The sequence below is a fragment of the Manis javanica genome, chromosome 14 (assembly GCF_040802235.1).
Source record: "Manis javanica isolate MJ-LG chromosome 14, MJ_LKY, whole genome shotgun sequence".
In the NCBI taxonomy this organism is placed as follows: Eukaryota; Metazoa; Chordata; class Mammalia; order Pholidota; family Manidae; genus Manis; species Manis javanica.
The window spans coordinates 31,660,851-31,679,664 of NC_133169.1; the positions used below are offsets into that span (position 1 = coordinate 31,660,851).

General features: G+C 39.2%; 1 protein-coding gene across 1 annotated transcript; it reads left to right on the forward strand.

The window, feature by feature from the left end:
- The first annotated feature begins 11,036 nt into the window (after window positions 1–11,036).
- On the forward strand, window positions 11,037–11,993 carry LOC108408567 (olfactory receptor 2B11-like). Its single transcript, XM_037008825.2, has one exon. It carries the CDS (start codon window positions 11,037–11,039, stop codon window positions 11,991–11,993), a length of 957 nt encoding a protein of 318 aa, XP_036864720.2.
- The last annotated feature ends 6,821 nt before the right edge of the window (window positions 11,994–18,814 follow it).

Genomic DNA, 18,814 nt, shown 5'->3' on the forward strand with positions numbered 1-18,814 from the left:
AGATGCTACTGAATCATTACTTGTTTTCTCTGTGCTATACTGCTTTCCCATGTCACACCCCCACCCTTACATTATGTGTGGCAATCATAATGCCCTTTTTTCCCCCTTACGCCTCCCTTCCCACCTATCCACCCCAGTCCCTTTTCCTTTTGGTAACTGTTAGTCCATTCTTGGGTTCTGTGAGTCTTTGATACATTTTGAATTTTCTTTTGTGTATGGAGTTACACAGTAATCCATTTTCATTCTCTTACATGTAGCTGTCCAGTTTTGCCAACATCAAGTGTTGAAGAGGCTACCATTTCCCTATTGTATATGGGTGGCCCCTTTATCATATATTAGTTGACCATATATGCTTGGGTTTATATCTGGGTTCTCTATTCTGTTCCATTGGTCTCTGGTTCTGTTCTTTTGCTAGTACCAAATTGTCTTGATTACTGTGGCTTTGTAGTAGTCATGAAATCAGGGAGCATAATTCCCCCTGTTTTATTCCTCCTTCTCAGGATTGCTTTGCCTATTCGGGGTCTTTTGTGGTTCCTTATGAATTTTAGAACTATTTACTCTAGTTCATTGAAAAGTGCTGTTGGTATTTTGATAGGGATTGCATTGAATCTGTAGATTTCTTTAGGCATGATGGCCATTTTAACAACATTAATTCTTCCTATCCATGCTCACAGGGTGTGTTTCCACTTATTGGTGTCTTCTTTAATTTCTCTCATGAGTTTCCAGTAGTTATCAGAGTATAGGTCTTTCAGTTCCTTGATTAGGTTTATTCCTAGGTATTTTATTCTTTTTGGTTTAATTGTGAATGGAATTGTTTTCCTGATTTCTCTTTCTGCTAGGTTATTGTTGGTGTATAGGAATGCAACAGATTTCTGTGTATCAATTTTGTATCCCAGTAATTTGCTGTATTCAGATATTAGACCTAATTGTTTTGGAGTAGAGTCTTTTGGTTTTTTTAATATACAATATCATGTCATTTGCAAACAGGGACAGTTTCACTTCTTCGTTGCCAGTTTGGATGCCTTTTGTTTCTTTGCGTTTTCTGATTGCCGTGGCTAGCATCTCCGGAACCTTGTTGAATAAAAGTGGGATTAGTGGGCATCCTGGTCTTCCTTCTGATCTTACAGGAAAAGCTTTCAGCTTCTCAGTGTTAAGTATGATGTTGGCTGTGGGTTTGTCATATATGGCCTTTATTATGTTGATGTACTTACCCTCTATATCCATTTTGTTGAGAGTTTTTATGATGAATGTGTGTTGAATTTTGTTGAATGCTTTTTTTTTTGAGATGACATCTCTCATATGTATTGATGAAATGGTTGTTAACAACAATAAAATTCTGTATAGGGGAGTCAACGCTCAATGCACAGTCGTTAATCCATCTCAAGCCTAATTCTCATCAGTCTCCTATCTTCTGAGGCAAAATGAACAAGTTCTTACATGATGATCAAATTCTTACATAGTGAATAATTCCTTACATGGTGAACAGTAAAAGGGCAGTCACCACAGAAACTTTCGGTTTTGATCACGCATTATGAACTATAAACAATTAGGTCAAATATGAATATTCGTTTGATTTTTATACTTGATTTATATGTGGATCCCACATTTCTCCCTTTATTATTATTAATATTTTTATTTTTAATAAAATGCTGCAGTGGTAGGTAGATGCAAGGTAAAGGTACAAAACATAGTTTAGTGTTGTAAGAGAGCAATTGTAGATGATCAGGTGTGTGCCTGTAGACTGTGTGTTAATCCAAGCTAGACAAGGGCAATAAAACATCCACGGATGCAGAAGATTTCTCTCAAACCAGGGATGATGGTGAGGTTCTAAGCTTCACCACTGTTGATCCCCAATTTCTCACCCGATGGCCCCCCTATGACTGTGCCTGCCTTAGGTTGTTCCTCCCTTGAGGAATCTTACCCATCTCTGGTTAACCAGTCATCCTCTGGGGACATAGAGGGAGATGTAAAGTTGGTAAGTGAGAGAGAAGCCATATTGTTTGAAAAGGTTAGCTTTTTATTTTTATTTTTTGAAGGGTAGTTGACACACAGTATTACATTAGTTTCAGGTGTACAACACAGTGATTTAACATTTATATACATGATAATTCTATGTACCAGCTATCACCATACCAAGTTGTTACAATATTTTGACTATATTCCTTACGCTTTACATTACATCCTAGTTACTTATTTATTTTACAATTGGAAGTGTGTACTCTTTTTTTTTGTGAGGGCATCTCTCATATTTATTGATCAAATAGTTGTTAACCACAATAAAATTCTCTATAGGGGGTCAATGCTCAATGTACAATCATTAATCCACTCCAAGCCTAATTTTCGTCAGTCTCCAATCTTCTGAAGCATAATGAACAATTTCTTACATGGAGAACAAATTCTTACATAGTGAATAAGTTACATGGTGAACATAACAAGGGCAGTCATCACAGAGGCTTTTGGTTTTGATCATGCATTATGAACTATAAACAATTCAAATATGAATATTCATTTGATTTTTATACTTGATTTATATGTGGATACCACATTTCTCTCTTTATTATAATTATTTTTAATAAAATGCTGAAGTGGTAGGTAGATACAAGATAAAGGTAGAAAGCATAGTTTAGTGTTGTAAGAGAGCAAATGTAGATGATCAGGTGTGTGCCTGTAGGCTATGTGTTAATCCAAGCTAGACAAGGGCAATAAAACATCCACATATGCAGAAGATTTCTCTCAGAACAGGGAGGGGGAGAGGTTCTAAGTCTCACCTCTGTTGATCCCCATTTTCTCACCTGATGGCCCCCTGAGACTCTGCCTGTCTTAGGTTGTTCCTCCCTTGAGGAATCTTACCCATCTCTGGCTAACCAGTCATCTTCCGGGGCCATACAGGGAAATGCTAAGTTGATAAGTGAGAGAGAAGCCTTATTGTTTGAAAAGGTTAGCTTTTTACTTCTTTGCAGATTTATGCCCTGTGGCTTCTATGCCCAGCACTTGTCTCGAGGTATCTTTACCACCTGGAGGAATTATGATACTCGGTAAATTCGATATGAGGCACGAATTCTATTTAAAGGTTGTAATTAGGAAGGAAGAAGAAAAGCTATAGAGGTAACATATGGAAGAAAACATGGGAGGATTGATTATTTCTTTGACATATATTCTTGTAGAGTACCTTAAGTATGTATAAGTTTTAAACTACTAACTAACTTGCACACACATATTAACATAAGGGTGACATAAACAAAGCAAATCTATAATTACTATCCATCTCCAGTGAAGCCAAGAAAACCATTTAGGCACCCTAGGCATTTGTGAAAATTATGATATGATGGGTATTGTCCAACTGTACTTGAACAGTCTGAGAGAAATCAGACAAATTAAAACAACCCATTCCTGGGAACTGTTCACATTCCATATGTTCTTTTAACCGTAGATAGTCCATAGTCATAAGATTTTGGAGCGCTACAACTTGCACTTCTCCTAATTCTTGGTTGAGTTCCACATTATAGATCCAGTCAAATTTGTTGTTTTACTGTATACAGAGGCCAGCTTAGATACCTCCTTCTTCATTCCAATGGCAAGTCCAGGAAACGGTGGATGGATGCAGCTACAACTGCAGTATCACCTGGATCTTTGTGGTGGTTTTTTGATGATCATCTTCTGGTATGAGTCTTCCAGAGAGTGCTGATGTTGGAAGTTCTTTTTCATAATCTATCTTAGTTCATTTTCTGGGTAGCCAAATTAGGCTTTGATCCTCTGTATAAACACAAACAGACCCTCTGCCCACACTTTGATATGCCCTTTATACCATTGTGTAGAACTCATTAGAGGTCACCACACCTCTATAGCCGATCATCTGACACCCTTTAAGTGATCAAAATTAAGGATATTTAAAGCATGCATTAATCGTTGATTTACTATTAGTTTTATCCTATCAAGGAGTAATCCCCCATTTCTTTCATTCTTTCTTTCTTTCTTTTTTAATCTTTAATCTACACTTACATGAAGAATGTTATAGTTACTAGGTTCTCCCCTATACCAGGTCCACCCTATAAACCACTTTAAAGTCACTGTCCATCAGCATAGCAAAATGTTGTAGAATCACTACTTGTCTTCTCTGTGTTGAAAAGCCCTCCCCTTTCTCCCTCCCCCCACGCATGCAATCTTAATACCCCCTTTCTTCTTCCCCCCCCTTATATGTCCCTACCCACCCATCCTCCCCAGTCCCTTTCCCTTTGGTACCTGTTAGTCCATTTTTGGGTTCTGTAATTCTGCTGCTGTTTTGTTCCTTCAGTTTTTCCTTTGTTCTTTTACTCCACAGATGAGTGATATCATTTGGTATTCTCTTTCTCTGCTTGGCTTATTTCACTGAGCATAATACTCTCCAGCTCCATCCATGTTGCTGCAAATGGTTGGATTTTTCCACTTCTTATGGCTGAGTAGTATTCCATTGTGTATATGTACCACATCTTCTTTATCCATTCATCTACCGATGGACATTTAGGTTGCTTCCAATTCTTGGCTATTGTAAATAGTGCTGCGATAAACATAGGGGTGCATCTGTCTTTCTCAAACTTGATTGCTGCGTTCTTAGGGTAAATTCCTAGGAGTGGAATTCCTGGGTCAAATGGTAGGTCTATTTTGAGCATTTTGATGAACCTCCATACTGCTTTCCACAATGGTTGAACTAATTAACATTCCCACCAGCATTGTAGGAGGGTTCCCCTTTCTCCACAGCCTCGCCAACATTTGTTGTTGTTTGTCTTTTGGATGGCAGCCATCCTTACTGGTGTGAGGTGATATCTCATTGTAGTTTTAATTTGCATTTCTTTGATAATTAGCGATGTGGAGCATCTTTTCATGTGTCTGTTGTCCATCTGTATTTCTTTTCTGGAGAACTGTCTGTTCACTTCCTCTGCCCATTTTTTAATTGGATTATTTGTTTTTTGTTTGTTGAGGTGTGTGAGCTCTTTATATATTTTGGATGTCAAGCCTTTATCAGATCTGTCATTTACAAATATGTTCTCCCATACTGTAGGGTTTCTTTTTGTTCTTTTGATGGTGTCTTTTGCTGTACAGAAGATTTTCAGCTTAATATAGTCCCACTTGTTAATTTTTGCTGTTGTTTTCCTTTTGCAGGGAGATATGTTTAAGAAGAGGTCACTCCTGTTTATGTCAAAAAGGTTTTTGCCTATGTTTTTTTCCTAAGAGTTTTATGGTTTCATGACTTACATTCAGGTCTTTGATTCATTTTGAATTTTCTTTTGTGTATGGAGTTACACAGTAATCCATTTTCATTCTCTTACATGTACCTGTCCAGTTTTGCCAACATCAAGTGTTGAAGAGGCTGCCATTTCCCCATTGTATATGGGTGGCTCTGTTATCATATATTAGTTGACCATATATGCTTGGGTTTATATCTAGGTTCTCTATTCTGTTCCATTGGTCTCTGGTTCTGTTCTTTTGCTAGTACCAAATTGTCTTGATTACTGTGGCTTTGTAGTAGTCTTGAAATCAGGGAGCATAATTCCCCCTGTTTTATTCCTCCTTCTCAGGATTGCTTTGCCTATTTGGGGTCTTTTGTGGTTCCTTATGAATTTTAGAACTATTTACTCTAGTTCATTGAAAAATGCTGTTGGTATTTTGATAGGGATTGCATTGAATCTGTAGATTTCTTTAGGCATGATGGCCATTTTAACAACATTAATTCTTCCTGTCCATGCTCACAGGATGTGTTTCCACTTATTGGTGTCTTCTTTAATTTCTCTCATGAGTTTCCAGTAGTTATCAGAGTATAGTTCTTCCACTTCCTTGGTTAGGTTTATTCCTAGGTATGTTATTGTTTTTGGTGGAATTGTGAATGGAATTTTTTTCCTGATTTCTCTTTCTGCTAGTTCATTGTTAGTGTATAAGAATGCAACAGATTTCTGTGTATCAATTTTGTATCCCAGCAATTTGCTGTATTCTGATATTAGACCTAGTTGTTTTGGAGGAGAGTCTTTTGGGTTTTTTTATATACAATATCATGTCATTTGCAAACAGGGACAGTTTCACTTCTTCCTTGCCAGTTTGGATGCCTTCTGTTTCGTTGCGTTTTCTGATTGCCATGGCTAGGATCTCCAGAACCTTGTTGAATTAAAGTGGGGATAGTGGGCATCCTGGTCTTGTTCCTGATCTTACAGGTAAACCTTTCAGCTTCTCAGTGTTAAGTATGATGTTGGCTGTGGGTTTGTCATATATGGCCTTTATTATGTTGATGTACTTGCCCTCTATATCCATTTTGCTGAAAGTTTTTATGATGAATGTGTGTTGAATTTTCTCGAATGCTTTTTCAGTATCTGTGGAGCAGATCATGTGGTTTTTGTCCTTTTTGTTTATGTGCTGGTTGATGGTGATGGATTTTAGAATGTTGTTCCATCCTTACATCCCTGGGATGAATCCCTCTTGGTCAATGATAGATGATATTTTTTATCTATTTTTGAATTCTGTTTGCTAATATTTTGTTGAGTATTTTTGCATCTATGTTCACCAGGGAAATTGATCTGTAATTTTCTTTTTTTGTGGTGTCTTTTCCTGATTTTTGTATTACAGTGATGTTGCCCTCGAAGAAAGAGTTTGGGAGTATTCCCTCCTCTTCTACTTTTTGGAAAACTTTAAGGAGGATGCTTATTAGGTCTTCACAAAATATTTGATAAAATTCAGCAGTGTAAGCATCTGCTCAGGCGTTTTGTCTTACGTAGTTTCTTGATAATTTTTTGCTGGTAATTGGTATATTCACATTTTCTGGTTCTTCCTGGGTCAGCCTTGGAAGGTTGTTTTTTTCTAGAAAGTTTTCCATTTCTTCTAGGTTACCTAGTTTGTTACCATAAAATTTTTTCATAGTATTCTTTATAATTCTTTCTTTTCTGTGGTGTCCATAGTGATTTTTCCTTTCTCATATTTGATTCTGTTTATGCATGGAGACTCTCTTTTTTCCTTGCTACGTCTGGCTAGGGGTTTACCTATTTGGTTAATTTTCTCAAAGAACCAGTTCCTGCTTTCCTTGATTCTTTCTATTGTTTTACTCTTCTCAATTTTATTTATTTCTGCTCTAATCTTTATTATGTCCGTCCTTCTACTGACTTTGGGCCTCATTTGTTTTTCCTTTTCTACTTTCATTAATTGTGAGTTTAGAATGTTCATTAGCAATGGTTATTCTTTCCTGAGGTAGGCTTCTCTATTGCAATATATTTTCCTCTTAGCAGAGCCTCCTCTGCATCCCACAGATTTTGTGGTTTTGAATTATTGTTGTCATTTGTCTCCATATATTGCTTGATCTCTGTTTTTATTTGGTCATTGATCCATTGATTATTTGGGAGCATGTTCTCAAGCCTCCATGTGTTTGTGGGCTTTTTTTTCTTTGTGTAATTTAGTTCTAGTTTCATATCTTTGTGATCTGAGAAGCTCGTTGGTACAATTTCAATCTTTTTGAATTTACTGTGGTTGTTTTTGTGGCCTAATATATGACTTATTCTTGAAAATGTTCCATGTGCAGTTGAGAAGGACATGTATCCTGTTGCTTTTGGATGGAGTGTTCTCTAGATGTCCATTAGGTCCATCTGTTCTACTGTGTTGTTCAGTGCCTCTGTCTCTTGAGTTATTTTCTGTCTGTTTGAACTGTCCTTTGGACTGGGTGGAGTGTTGAAGTCTCCTAAAATGAATGCATTGCATTTCTACTTCCCTCTTTAATTGTTAGTTTTTGTTTCACATATGTAGGTGATCCTGTATTTGGTGCATAGATATTTATAATAGGTATACCCTCTTGTTGGACTGCTCCATTTATCATTATGTAATGTCCTTCTTTGTCTCTTCTTACTTTATTTGGTTTGAAGTCTCTTTTATCTCATACAAGTACTGCAACTTCTGCTTTTTTCTCCCTATTAGTTGCATGAAATATCTTTTTCCATCCCTTTCCTTTCTGTTTGTATATGTCTTTGGATTTGAAGTGAGTCTCTTGTAGGCAGCATATAGATGGGCCTTGTTTTTCCATCCATTCAGTGACTCTATGTCTTTTGATTGGTGCATTCGGACTTTTTACATTTACGGTGATTTTTGACAGGTATGTACTTATTGCCATTGCAGAATTCAGATTTGTGGTTACCAAAGATTCAAGGGTAATTCCCTTACTATCTAACAGTCTAATTTAACTCTCTTCATGTCCTATTAAAAACACAACCTAATGGTTCTTTTTCCCCTCCTCCATTCTTTGTATGTTTTGAACTGTATTCTCTACTCTGCCTATTGCTTGGCTGACATCTGTTTAGCCTTCGGAATACTTCCACCTATAGGAGTCCCTCCAAAATGCACTGTAGAGGTGGTTTGTGGGAGGTAAATTCTCTCATCTTTTGCTTATCTGAAAATTGTGTAATCCTTCCTTCAAATTTAAATCATAATGTTGCCAGGTATAGTATTCTTGGTTCAAGGCCCTTCTGCTTAATTGCATTAAATACATCATGCCACTGCCTTCTGGCCTATAAGGTTTCTGTTGAGAAATCTGATGATAGGCTGATGTGTTTTCATTTGTATGTGATCTTTTATCTCTCTGTGACTGCTTTTAAAAGTCTGTCTTTATCTTTGATATTTGCCCTTTTAATTATTATATGTCTTGATGTTGTCTTCCTTGGATCCCTTGTGTTGGAGCATCTGTGCATCTCCAACGCTTGAGAGACTATATCCTTCCCCAGATTGGGGAAGTTTTTGGCAATTACCTCCTCAATGACACTTTCTATCCCTTTTTCTCTCTTCTTCTTCTGTTACCCCTATAATGAGAATATTGTTCCATTTGGATCAGTCACACAGTTCTCTCAATACTCCTTCATTCTTAGAGGTTCTTTTTTCTCTCTGTGCCTCGGTTTCTCTGTATTCCTCTTCCTTAACTTCTATTCCATTTACCTTCTCTTCTACTACCTCCTTTCTGCTTTTAAATCCCTTCATTGTATGTTTCATTTCATACATGGAATTTCTTAATGATTGAATCTGCAACATAAATTCGTTCTGAGTTCTTGAATATTTTTCTGTACCTCCATAAGCATGTTTATGATTTTTATTTTCAACTCTCTTTCAGGAAGATTGGTAAGTTTAATTACATTTGTCCCTTTTTCTGGGGTTTGTTAGATTTGCGTCTGAACGAAGGTCTTTTGATGTTTCAGATTTCTATGTGGTGCCCTTTAGTGTTCAGAAACTCGTTTCTGGAGCTGCTCAGCTCCTAGAGTGATATTGGTTGTTGTAGGGAAGAGGAGCTGGTGCCTGGGGGGAGGAAAGAGGTGTTTCCTGATTTCCGTCTGTGGTGCCTGTTTCAGGTGTCAGAGCCAGTGGGCCGAGCACACAGGTGTAAGCCTCTGTGATTTGCATCTCTAACTGTTGTGGACACGCCGTCCGTTTGGCTGGCCTGACTCCAGCACACTGAGTGTGGTTTTGCAAACTGTTGCTGTGAGGACAGGAGAAAGGTTCACCAGGCGGCATATCACAGTGGGGGCCTCGGAGCTGAGTAGGCAGCCAAGGGGATGGAGTGCCTGAAGCTCCTCAAAATTTCCAACCAGCTGTGCAGAACACTCTCAGACAACACTGTCCAGCTGTCCCCTCCCCGACACAGAAGCTCCGTGATAACCCCATCCTTTCAGCAGCCCTCTCGCTACTAGGAAGCCTCTTAGACTGCCAACTTTCCTTTGTCTCAGAGCAGCAGGGTGTGGATCCCATCCTCCACAAACAGCTGGAATCTCAGTCCCCCAGGCACTCTGCCTGTACCAGCTGTCCTCTCTCCAGAGCACTACACATTGTAGGTTTTTTCATGCAAAACAGACCTCCAGCGCTGGGTGTTCAGCAGTCCCTGGGCTCCACCCACTCCCTCACTCCATTTCTCCTCCTCTTACTGGTGAGCTTAGGTGGGGAAAAGAATTGGGCCCCACTGGATCAAGGGATTAATGGATTTCATATGTTGCCCTGTTTGGTGATGTCTGCTCTGTTCGTGAGGTCTGTGTGCAGTCTCATGCAGCCTTTCCTCCTGTTCCTGTTTAGGGTTCCTCTTTAGGGTTTTATTAAGTATAATATTCCACTATCTGTAGCTTGGGGAAGAGTTCTCTGTCTCACCTCTCATGCCACCATCTTGAATTCCCTACCCAGTGAATATTGTCTCGAGAGGGAATGTGAGCCTTCAGTTGGCAACTCTGAGGGCTGTATGCCTTACATAGGTCAATATTTTAATCTCCATGCTCAAGATCCTATGCCTCAGTGTCTCATCAGGTACCATGACAAATAAAAGGCTGAACTGACATCGTTCTTTCACTGCAGGGAATGAGAGGACCTTGGATTGTAACTTTCTAAACTGCCACAGTGAGTGATAGTGTTCTCAGAGTGTGGAGAGTCCTGGGAGAGAGACCAGCATGGTACTGAGATCCAGGGAGCACCTCTGCATGGAGATGCAGGCAGATGTAAGCCTTAGGAGATGAGCAGGGTGTGTTCAGGGCAATAAATCCCCTACCTGCTTATAATCCACCACACTCACATTGGGCCACCTCCCACCGGTCTTCAGCCACCTTCCCCAAGTGGCCGAACAGGAGAGCCTTAGAAAGTGTTCAGTGCCCTGCCACTGAGGTTATAGAGAGGAGTCAACCATTCTAATGAGGATGAGAAGAATGACCAAATTTGACTTAACTGGAAGAAAATTAATTTTATGGTATGCTTTCACATCTCAATGCCTCTCTACCATCACCGAGACTATATAGTTGAAGCAGTTGTTTCTCCCCACAGGACAGATACAGAAATAGAAAGTCAGAAGGTTTCAATGGCATAGTCAAGGTCACCACAGGAGAGAGAAAAAGACACACAAGCAACTGCTCTGCACCTTGGTTCTGAGTGCCCACATCTCAGTGTCTCCACAGAGGTAAAACAGGAGCCTGGGCAATTTCCAGGTACAAGTATAAGAAAGGCAGTTAATTCCTCTTCTCAGGTTTTCCTCATCCTGTCTTTCATGATTGATCACAGGATCCAGAAAATACCTCAGCATGAGAAGTGACAATGAGAGCTTCTTGGGGGATACCCCAAACTACTTCATCCTTCTAGGTGCTTCTGACAGACCGTGGCTAGAGCTTCCCCTATTTGGGGTTCTCCTGGTGTCCTATGTTCTGGCCATGTTGGGGAACATTTCCATCATCTTGGTGTCCAAGCTGGATCCCCAGCTGCAGAGCCCCATGTACATCTTCCTGAGCCACCTCTCCTTCCTGGACCTCTGCTACACCACCACCACGGTCCCGCAGGTGCTGGTCAACACAGGCAGCTCCAGGAAGACAATCAGCTATGGTGGCTGCACAGTGCAGTATGCGGTTTTCCACTGGCTGGGCTGCACCGAGTGTATCCTCTTGGCCGCCATGGCCCTGGACCGTTACGTGGCCATCTGTGAGCCCCTGCGGTATGCTGTTATCATGCACCGCACCCTCTGCCATCAGCTCGTGCTTGTGTCCTGGATCAGCGGCTTTGGAAACTCCCTCGTTCAGGTCATCCTGACTGTGCCGTTGCCATTCTGTGGGAGGCAGGTGCTGAACAACTTCTTCTGTGAGGTGCCGGCCATGATCAAGCTGTCGTGTGCTGACACCACTGTGAATGACGTCACACTGTCTGTGTTGGTGGCCTTCTTTGTGCCGGTACCCCTTGGTCTCATCCTCCTATCCTATGGCTTCATTGCCTGTGCAGTGCTGAGGATCCCATCCTCCACTGGACGGCACAAAGCCTTCGGGACCTGCTCCTCTCATCTGGTGGTGGTGTCCCTCTTCTACCTTCCTGCCATGTACATGTACCTGCAGCCCCCTTCCAGCTACTCCCAAGATGTGGCCAAGTTCATCTCTCTGTTCTATTCCATCATCACCCCCATCCTCAACCCCTTCATCTATACCCTGAGGAATAAGGATATGAAAGGAGCACTGAGAAGACTCCTGTCAAGGATCTGGGGTCTTTACAGACAATGAAGGTCTAGGAGAGTGTTTCATTAATGTGGCAAATAAGACTTCAAGAAGGAAAACACTTCCCACATCCACACCAAGAAAACAACTGTCAAAAATACAATCAAATCTGAAAATAATATGAATACAACAGAGCAGACCATGTCCACCCAGTGAAGATGAGAAGTCCATGTTGAGAAGGGTAAAGCTGAAGACACGTGACGAATCAGTGTCCTCATCCCTTCAACATTCCAGTCCACCACCAGGAGGGAGAGGGACAGAACAGGAAGGGGGTGATTGCTCAGGAATCCAGCGTACGTGATGCTGAGATCTGCTCTGAGATCGTGCCTCCACATTGCATTGGCCTTTGGTGATTAATGGGGCTAGGCACTGGGGAGAGCTGGAGCACTCTGTGAGGCCAAGAGTCCTGTCCCTTGTTGATCTCATGCATGTTCCATGGTTGCTGCAGAGACCCAATATGGAGGTCACAGTTTGAAACATTTAACAGTAGTGGGAAATTGTTCAGAAGGGTGGGAGTCACATGAAACTCTCCAGAGGCAAAAGGGAAGGTGGAAAGTGGTTCTGCAGCCTTTCTCAGGCCAACTGGTATGCACTTTTGGGAACCAGCTTCAAGTGCTCCATCTCACTTGCTGGTGTTCCAGCGTTGTGGTTGTGCAAAGCTGCAGACCGACCCTTTTAAGTCTGTTCTGCCCAACAGTGGTCTGACTTTGCTGCTCAGCAGATGGAAGGAGGACACTTTCTGGCTTTTCTAGCCCTCCTTCTGCCCAAATGGTCAGGCACTTGTGGGAGCCAGTTCTAGATTCTCCAGCTCCATCACTGGTGGCTCAGCCTCAGGTCAGGTCTTCATTTTTCACTTGCTCCTGCCAGTACACTGAGCCCAGATTGGGGAACCCCTGCCGAAGTATACAGAATTCAGACCCACTCACCCACTCATGAGTCCGAGAAGAAGGGCTTTACTCCACACAAAGGGCATGAAGAGGTGAATCCTCTGCTGTCAGAGATCAGTGACTAGGCAGAATATTGGCCTTCCCACAGCTTACGAGTACCAACCTTGGGCCCACTGCAATAGAGAATGTGACACTGGCGAGAAAGAGTCTTCAGCTTCTGAGTACCACAGGATCCCCAGTTCACAAAGCCAAAACATTTGAGATCAGGAGGCATAGCTTATCTATCCTTGAGAAAGGAAAAAAACAGAAACCTGACAAAAAGGATACATTTATATGTTCCAAGCAAAACAGTGAGATAACGTACAAGAAAGAGGGCTAAATGAAATGCAGACTATGAATACTTTGATAAAAATTTCAAGTAACTGTTATAAATAGGCTCACTGATCTGGTGAATATAATTGATAATCTCAGTGAGAACTTTATCAAAGAGAGGGATATTTGAAACAGAGCCACTCAGGGTTCTAGAATACAGTAACCAATATGAGAATTACAATGTTGGGAATGAGGTAGATACTGCTGGAAGTAGAGGAAAGAATCAATGACATGGAAAACAGAGAAGATGGAAATAACCAACATGAGAAACAGAGACAAAAAACCTTTTCTGAAAATGGGAAGACACTAAGAGAGCTGTGGGATAACCCCAAATGAAAGAATATTTGAATGAAAGCAGTCCCAGAAGGAGAATAGAGAGACCAAGTGTAGAAAGAAATAATAGCTGAAAGCTTTCCCAATCGGGAGGAAGGGAACTGATGCCCAGGTCCTGGGAGCTCTGAGAGCCCATAACAAAAGGATCCCCAGTAACACAACACCAAAACAAAGAGTAATTAAAATGGTAAAGATTAAATACAAAGAGAGAATCTTTAAAGGAGCAACAGAGAGGCAGACAGTTAACTATGGTGAAACAACAAGGCTTTCAGCAGATTCCTCACCAGAAAGTTACAGGCTAGAAGGGACTGACATGAAATATTTAATGTATTGAAAGAGAAGAACTCACAAGAAAGACTCCTTTACCCAGCCATCTTATCCCTCTAACTTACGGGGAGCCAGAAAGTCTCCCATATAAACAAAGGTTAAGGGAATCCACCACCACTAACCGGGCAATATGATAAAGGGACTTCTGTGGATGGAAATATTCTAAATTCTATTTTCCATCAGTGAGATTAACCAGTAAACGAAGTAGACAAGTAACTTAACTTTATTCTTGGTTAGCAGATGAATTACAAAACAAGAATGAAGTTAAGAACTAAACAATGAAGTAAAATCAACTGTAAACAAAATCAGCAAAGTGATACAAAAACGTTTTATTTTACAACTTTGTACAAATAAAGTGGAGGAGGAAGAAGAATAAAAAGTAGTACTTTCAGTTTGTGTACAAAATAGAATGACCATCAACTTAATGGAATCTCTTATATACTTAGGAAAATATCTATGGAGCTTATGGTAATCACAAAGCTAAAGCCTAATGATAGACATGCAAAACATTTATCCTAAAAAAGAAAATAAATCCAAGCATAACACTAAAGAGAACAACCAAATAACAAGAGAAGAGTAAGAGAGGGGAAGAATGAAACAGAGAGGAAGTACAAAACCAACTAGAAAAATTTAATGAAATATCACTAATTATATACTTGTCTATAGTACCCTTAAAGGTAAATGGACTAAATGCACCAAACATAAGATGTAGCATGGGTAGAACTGTGGCAGAATGGTAAAAGAATCCACCCCCGTCCATACGCTATCTAATGCTGACTCTTTTCAGTCCTAAAGACATACCTAGATGGAAAGTGAATGGACAGAAACAGACGTTTCATGCAAATAAAAGGGAGAAAATAGCAGGAGTACCAGCAGTTTTTTATCAGACAGGGTGGACTTCAAAACAGGAACAGGAAACAGAGAAGTACCTTCTGTAAGGATGACGAGGTCAGTCCAGCAAGAGGATAAGAGGATATAACAATCGCAAATACCTATGCACACAACATAGGATACCTAAGCACATAAAACAAATACTAATGGGCCCAAATGGAGAAATAGCAACACAGACATAGTGGGGCACATAAACATCCCACTTACATCAATGGACAGATCACCCATACAAAAAATGAATAAGGAAAGAGAGGTGCTGAATGGCACATCAGAATGATAGAATAGCAGTTAGATAGACATAAGCAGGAGGGGAGAAAAGAGGGAAGCAGACCACCCAGTCTCCAGCCAGAGCCCACTCTGTGACCATAGACAAACACTCCCTGCAGTTTAACAAAGACTAATAAGTAAAAGGGTCATGAGGGACTTGTCCACTTTTGGACATGTGCACTTAAGGAAAACCTGCTCAGCTAGTAACCCCAAGGCCATTATAACATTATTGTAATATAATTCACGTTGTGATTATGGTCACCCTTTTGGTTTCCCTTAGACATTCCTGGTGGACATAAACGTGCCAGAGGATGGAGGGGAGGAACAAAGGTGAATCCAAAGGCTGGTCTGATAATGACAAAATGGGGAAGAGGAAAAATTAAGGAAAAATAAAGGTCCATAAAAAGCACAGTGCAAATTTCAGCTCTTGATACCCATCTTCAGGGCCACCCGCTCTGTCTCTGGAGTGTCCTCTCCTTTTGCTTGTTTGAAAAGAAACCCTTTGTGTATTTAATGCTCTACCAAGTCTTTCAACTGAATTCTTTCCATCAGGAAGACAGGAGCCAAGGAATGTCACAATCTACCACACAACCACAAGACCAAGATGGACTCACACACATATACTGAAGGTTCCATCCAAAAGCAGCAGGATACACATTTTTCTGAAGTGCACGTGGAGTATTCCCCAGAACAGATCAGATATTAGTGCATAAAAGGAGCCTTAATAAACTATAAAACATTGAAATTGTTTCAAGCATTGTCTCAGATCACAATGGTATGAAATAAGAATTCACTTACATGACCACCCAGTCTCCACCCAGAGACCACCCTGTGACCTTATAACAATATAAGTTTCTTTGCTTTGCATATGACAATTGTCTTACACCATTTCTGGTTTCCAAATAAACCATGGACTAATGTGTAAATCAAATATGACATTTAAAAAATACATGGACACAAATGAAAGCAGATGAAAAAGTAGTTCAAACTATGTGGGATGTCACAAAAATGTTTATAAAAGGGATGTACAAAGCAAAGCATGCTTAGTGTTAGAAGAAAGAAGAATCCCAAATGAACGATCTAAACACACAGCTGAAGAGACAAGAAAAAGAAGACGACATGAACCCCAACATAAGTAGATGGATGGACAATGTAAACCAGAGTGGAAATAAATAATTGGGAGAAAATGAAAGATATAGAAAAATAAAAACAAGGAACAAAGTTTGTTTTTTGAGATCAACAGCTTAGAGAAACCCCTAGGCAGACATAGCAAGAAAATAGAAGAGGACACAAGTAAACAAAATCAGAAACAAAGAAGCAGTCAGAATTGACAACAAAAACATAAAGAATTATAATAGATTTCTATGAAAAATACATGTCAATAATTGGAATAATCTAGAAAAAGTGAGAAAATTCCTGAAATATACTATTTTGCAAGAATGACAGAGGAAGAAACATCAAATCTGAACAGACTGATTATCAGTAACAAAATTGAATTAGTAACCCCCAAACTTACAGGAAACAAAACTCAACACCAGATGTCTTCACAACCGAATTCTACTAAACCTTAAAGAAAAGCCAATACCCATCCTCAAATTATTCCACCAATTAGAAGTTGAGGGAATACTTCCAAACTCATTCTATGAAGCCAACATCACTGAAATACCAAAACCAGGCAAAGACACTAAAAAGAAAGAACAAAATTACAGACCAATATCCTTCTAAAACATATATGCAAGGATATTGAAAAAAAATGTACTTGCAAAATGAAATCAAAGAATACATGAAATGGATCATTCATCATGACGAAATGGGATTGAATCCACGGATGCAAGAATGGCACAATACTCTTACATTCATCAATGTGATCCTTCACATTAACAAAGGAAGGATAAAAATCATATCTTAATATATATTTAGGAAGTTATCCATAACGTAACCACAAACCTAAAGCCTGCAATAGATGCACTAACATAAAAAAAAACAGTCATGCACAGTAGTAAAGAAAAACTTCAGTTAATATAAGATTTTAAGAGAGGATGAAAGAGAGAGTAGCCACAAAAACAACTAGGACACAACAAAACATCAATAAGTATGTACTTATCAATAAATACATTAAATGTAAATGTACTGAATGCAGCAATCAAAAGACATACAGTGGCAGAATGGACAAGAAAACAAGACCCATCAATACGCTGCATACAAGAAACTCATTTCAAACTGAAAGATGTACATAGACAGAACATGAAGTGATGGGAAAAGATATTTCATGCAAATAATAGCAAGAAAAAAGCTGGAGTAGAAGTACATATGTCAGTGAGATGGAGTAGAATTCAAAACAAAGAAAGTGAAAAGAGACAAAAAAGAGATTACATAATGATAAAGGAATCAACCCAATGAGGATGTAAATGATTATGAATATATATGTACCCAATATATGAGTATCTAAATGTGTAAAACATTTTAATGCAACTAAAGGGACAAACAGACCACAGGTCAATTATATAAGGAGACTTTAACACCTCACTTACATCAATGGACAGATCATTAAGACAGAGATTAAACTAAGAGAGGCACTAAAGAACACATTAGACCAAATGTACTTAAAACATATATAGAAAACATTTTACACAAAGGCTGCAGGATATTAGTTTTTCTCAAGTACAGATGAAATGTTTTCCAGAAGAGATCACCTAGTAGGCCACAAAAGGAACCTGAATAAATTTAAAAAGACTGGAATTATATCAGCAACCTGTCAGACCACAATGGTATGAAACTACATAAAAACTACACAAAGAAAACTCCCCAAAACACATTGAAGCTGAAAAATATGCTTCTAAGTAATTGATGGATCAATGAGCAAATCAAAAGAAATGAATCAATAAATGGAGACAAATAAAAACAAAAATCTAAGTTATCAAAATTCGTGGGATGCCACAAAAGGGATTCTAACAGAAAAGTGCACAGCAATATAAGAATACATCAGAAAACAGCATTCCCAAAAAACACTCTAAGTGCACAACTAAAGAAACAAGGAAAAGAAGAATAAATGAAACCTAATGTTTGTAGAAGGAGGGACAAAATAAATATCAGAACAGAAATAAATAGAGAATAAAGCAATCAAAAAAATAAATGAATACAAGAGCTAGTTTTATGAGAAGATAAACAAAATATACCACTAGTGAGACTTACCAGGAAAATGAGAAAAGACACAAATAAAATCAGAAGTGAAAAAGGAGAGGTTACAACTGAAACAACAGAAATACAAAGATTATAGAATTCAATGAAACATATCCGAAGAAGCTGGAAAACCTAGGATAAATGGACAAGTTCCTAAAAGGGTGCAACCTTCCGAGACTGAACCAGGAAGAAGAAAAATATTTGTGCAGACTATTACCAGTAGCAAAATACATTTGGTAATCAAACCCAAGAAAGAAAGGAACAGAGGAGTTCACAGCTGAATTCTAAGAAACATCAAAAGAAGAGCTAATGTCCATCCTTCTTGAAGTATTTTACAAATTAGAACAAAAGGAAATACTTATAAATTCATTCTATGAGGCCACTAGCACTCTAATATGAAACCAAAGACATTAAAAAGTGCAGATCAATATCATTAAAGAAAATAAATGCAGAAATTCTCAGAAAAACATACTAGCAAAATGAATTAAAGAATACTTCAAAAGTATCATTCATCATGACCAAATGGGATTGACTCCAGGAATGCAAGAATGGCAAAATACTCTTACATCA

Coding starts and splice junctions, on each gene's coding strand:
- LOC108408567 (XM_037008825.2), top strand. CDS start 11,037: ATGAGAAGTGACAATGAGAGCTTCTTGGGGGATACCCCAAACTACTTC.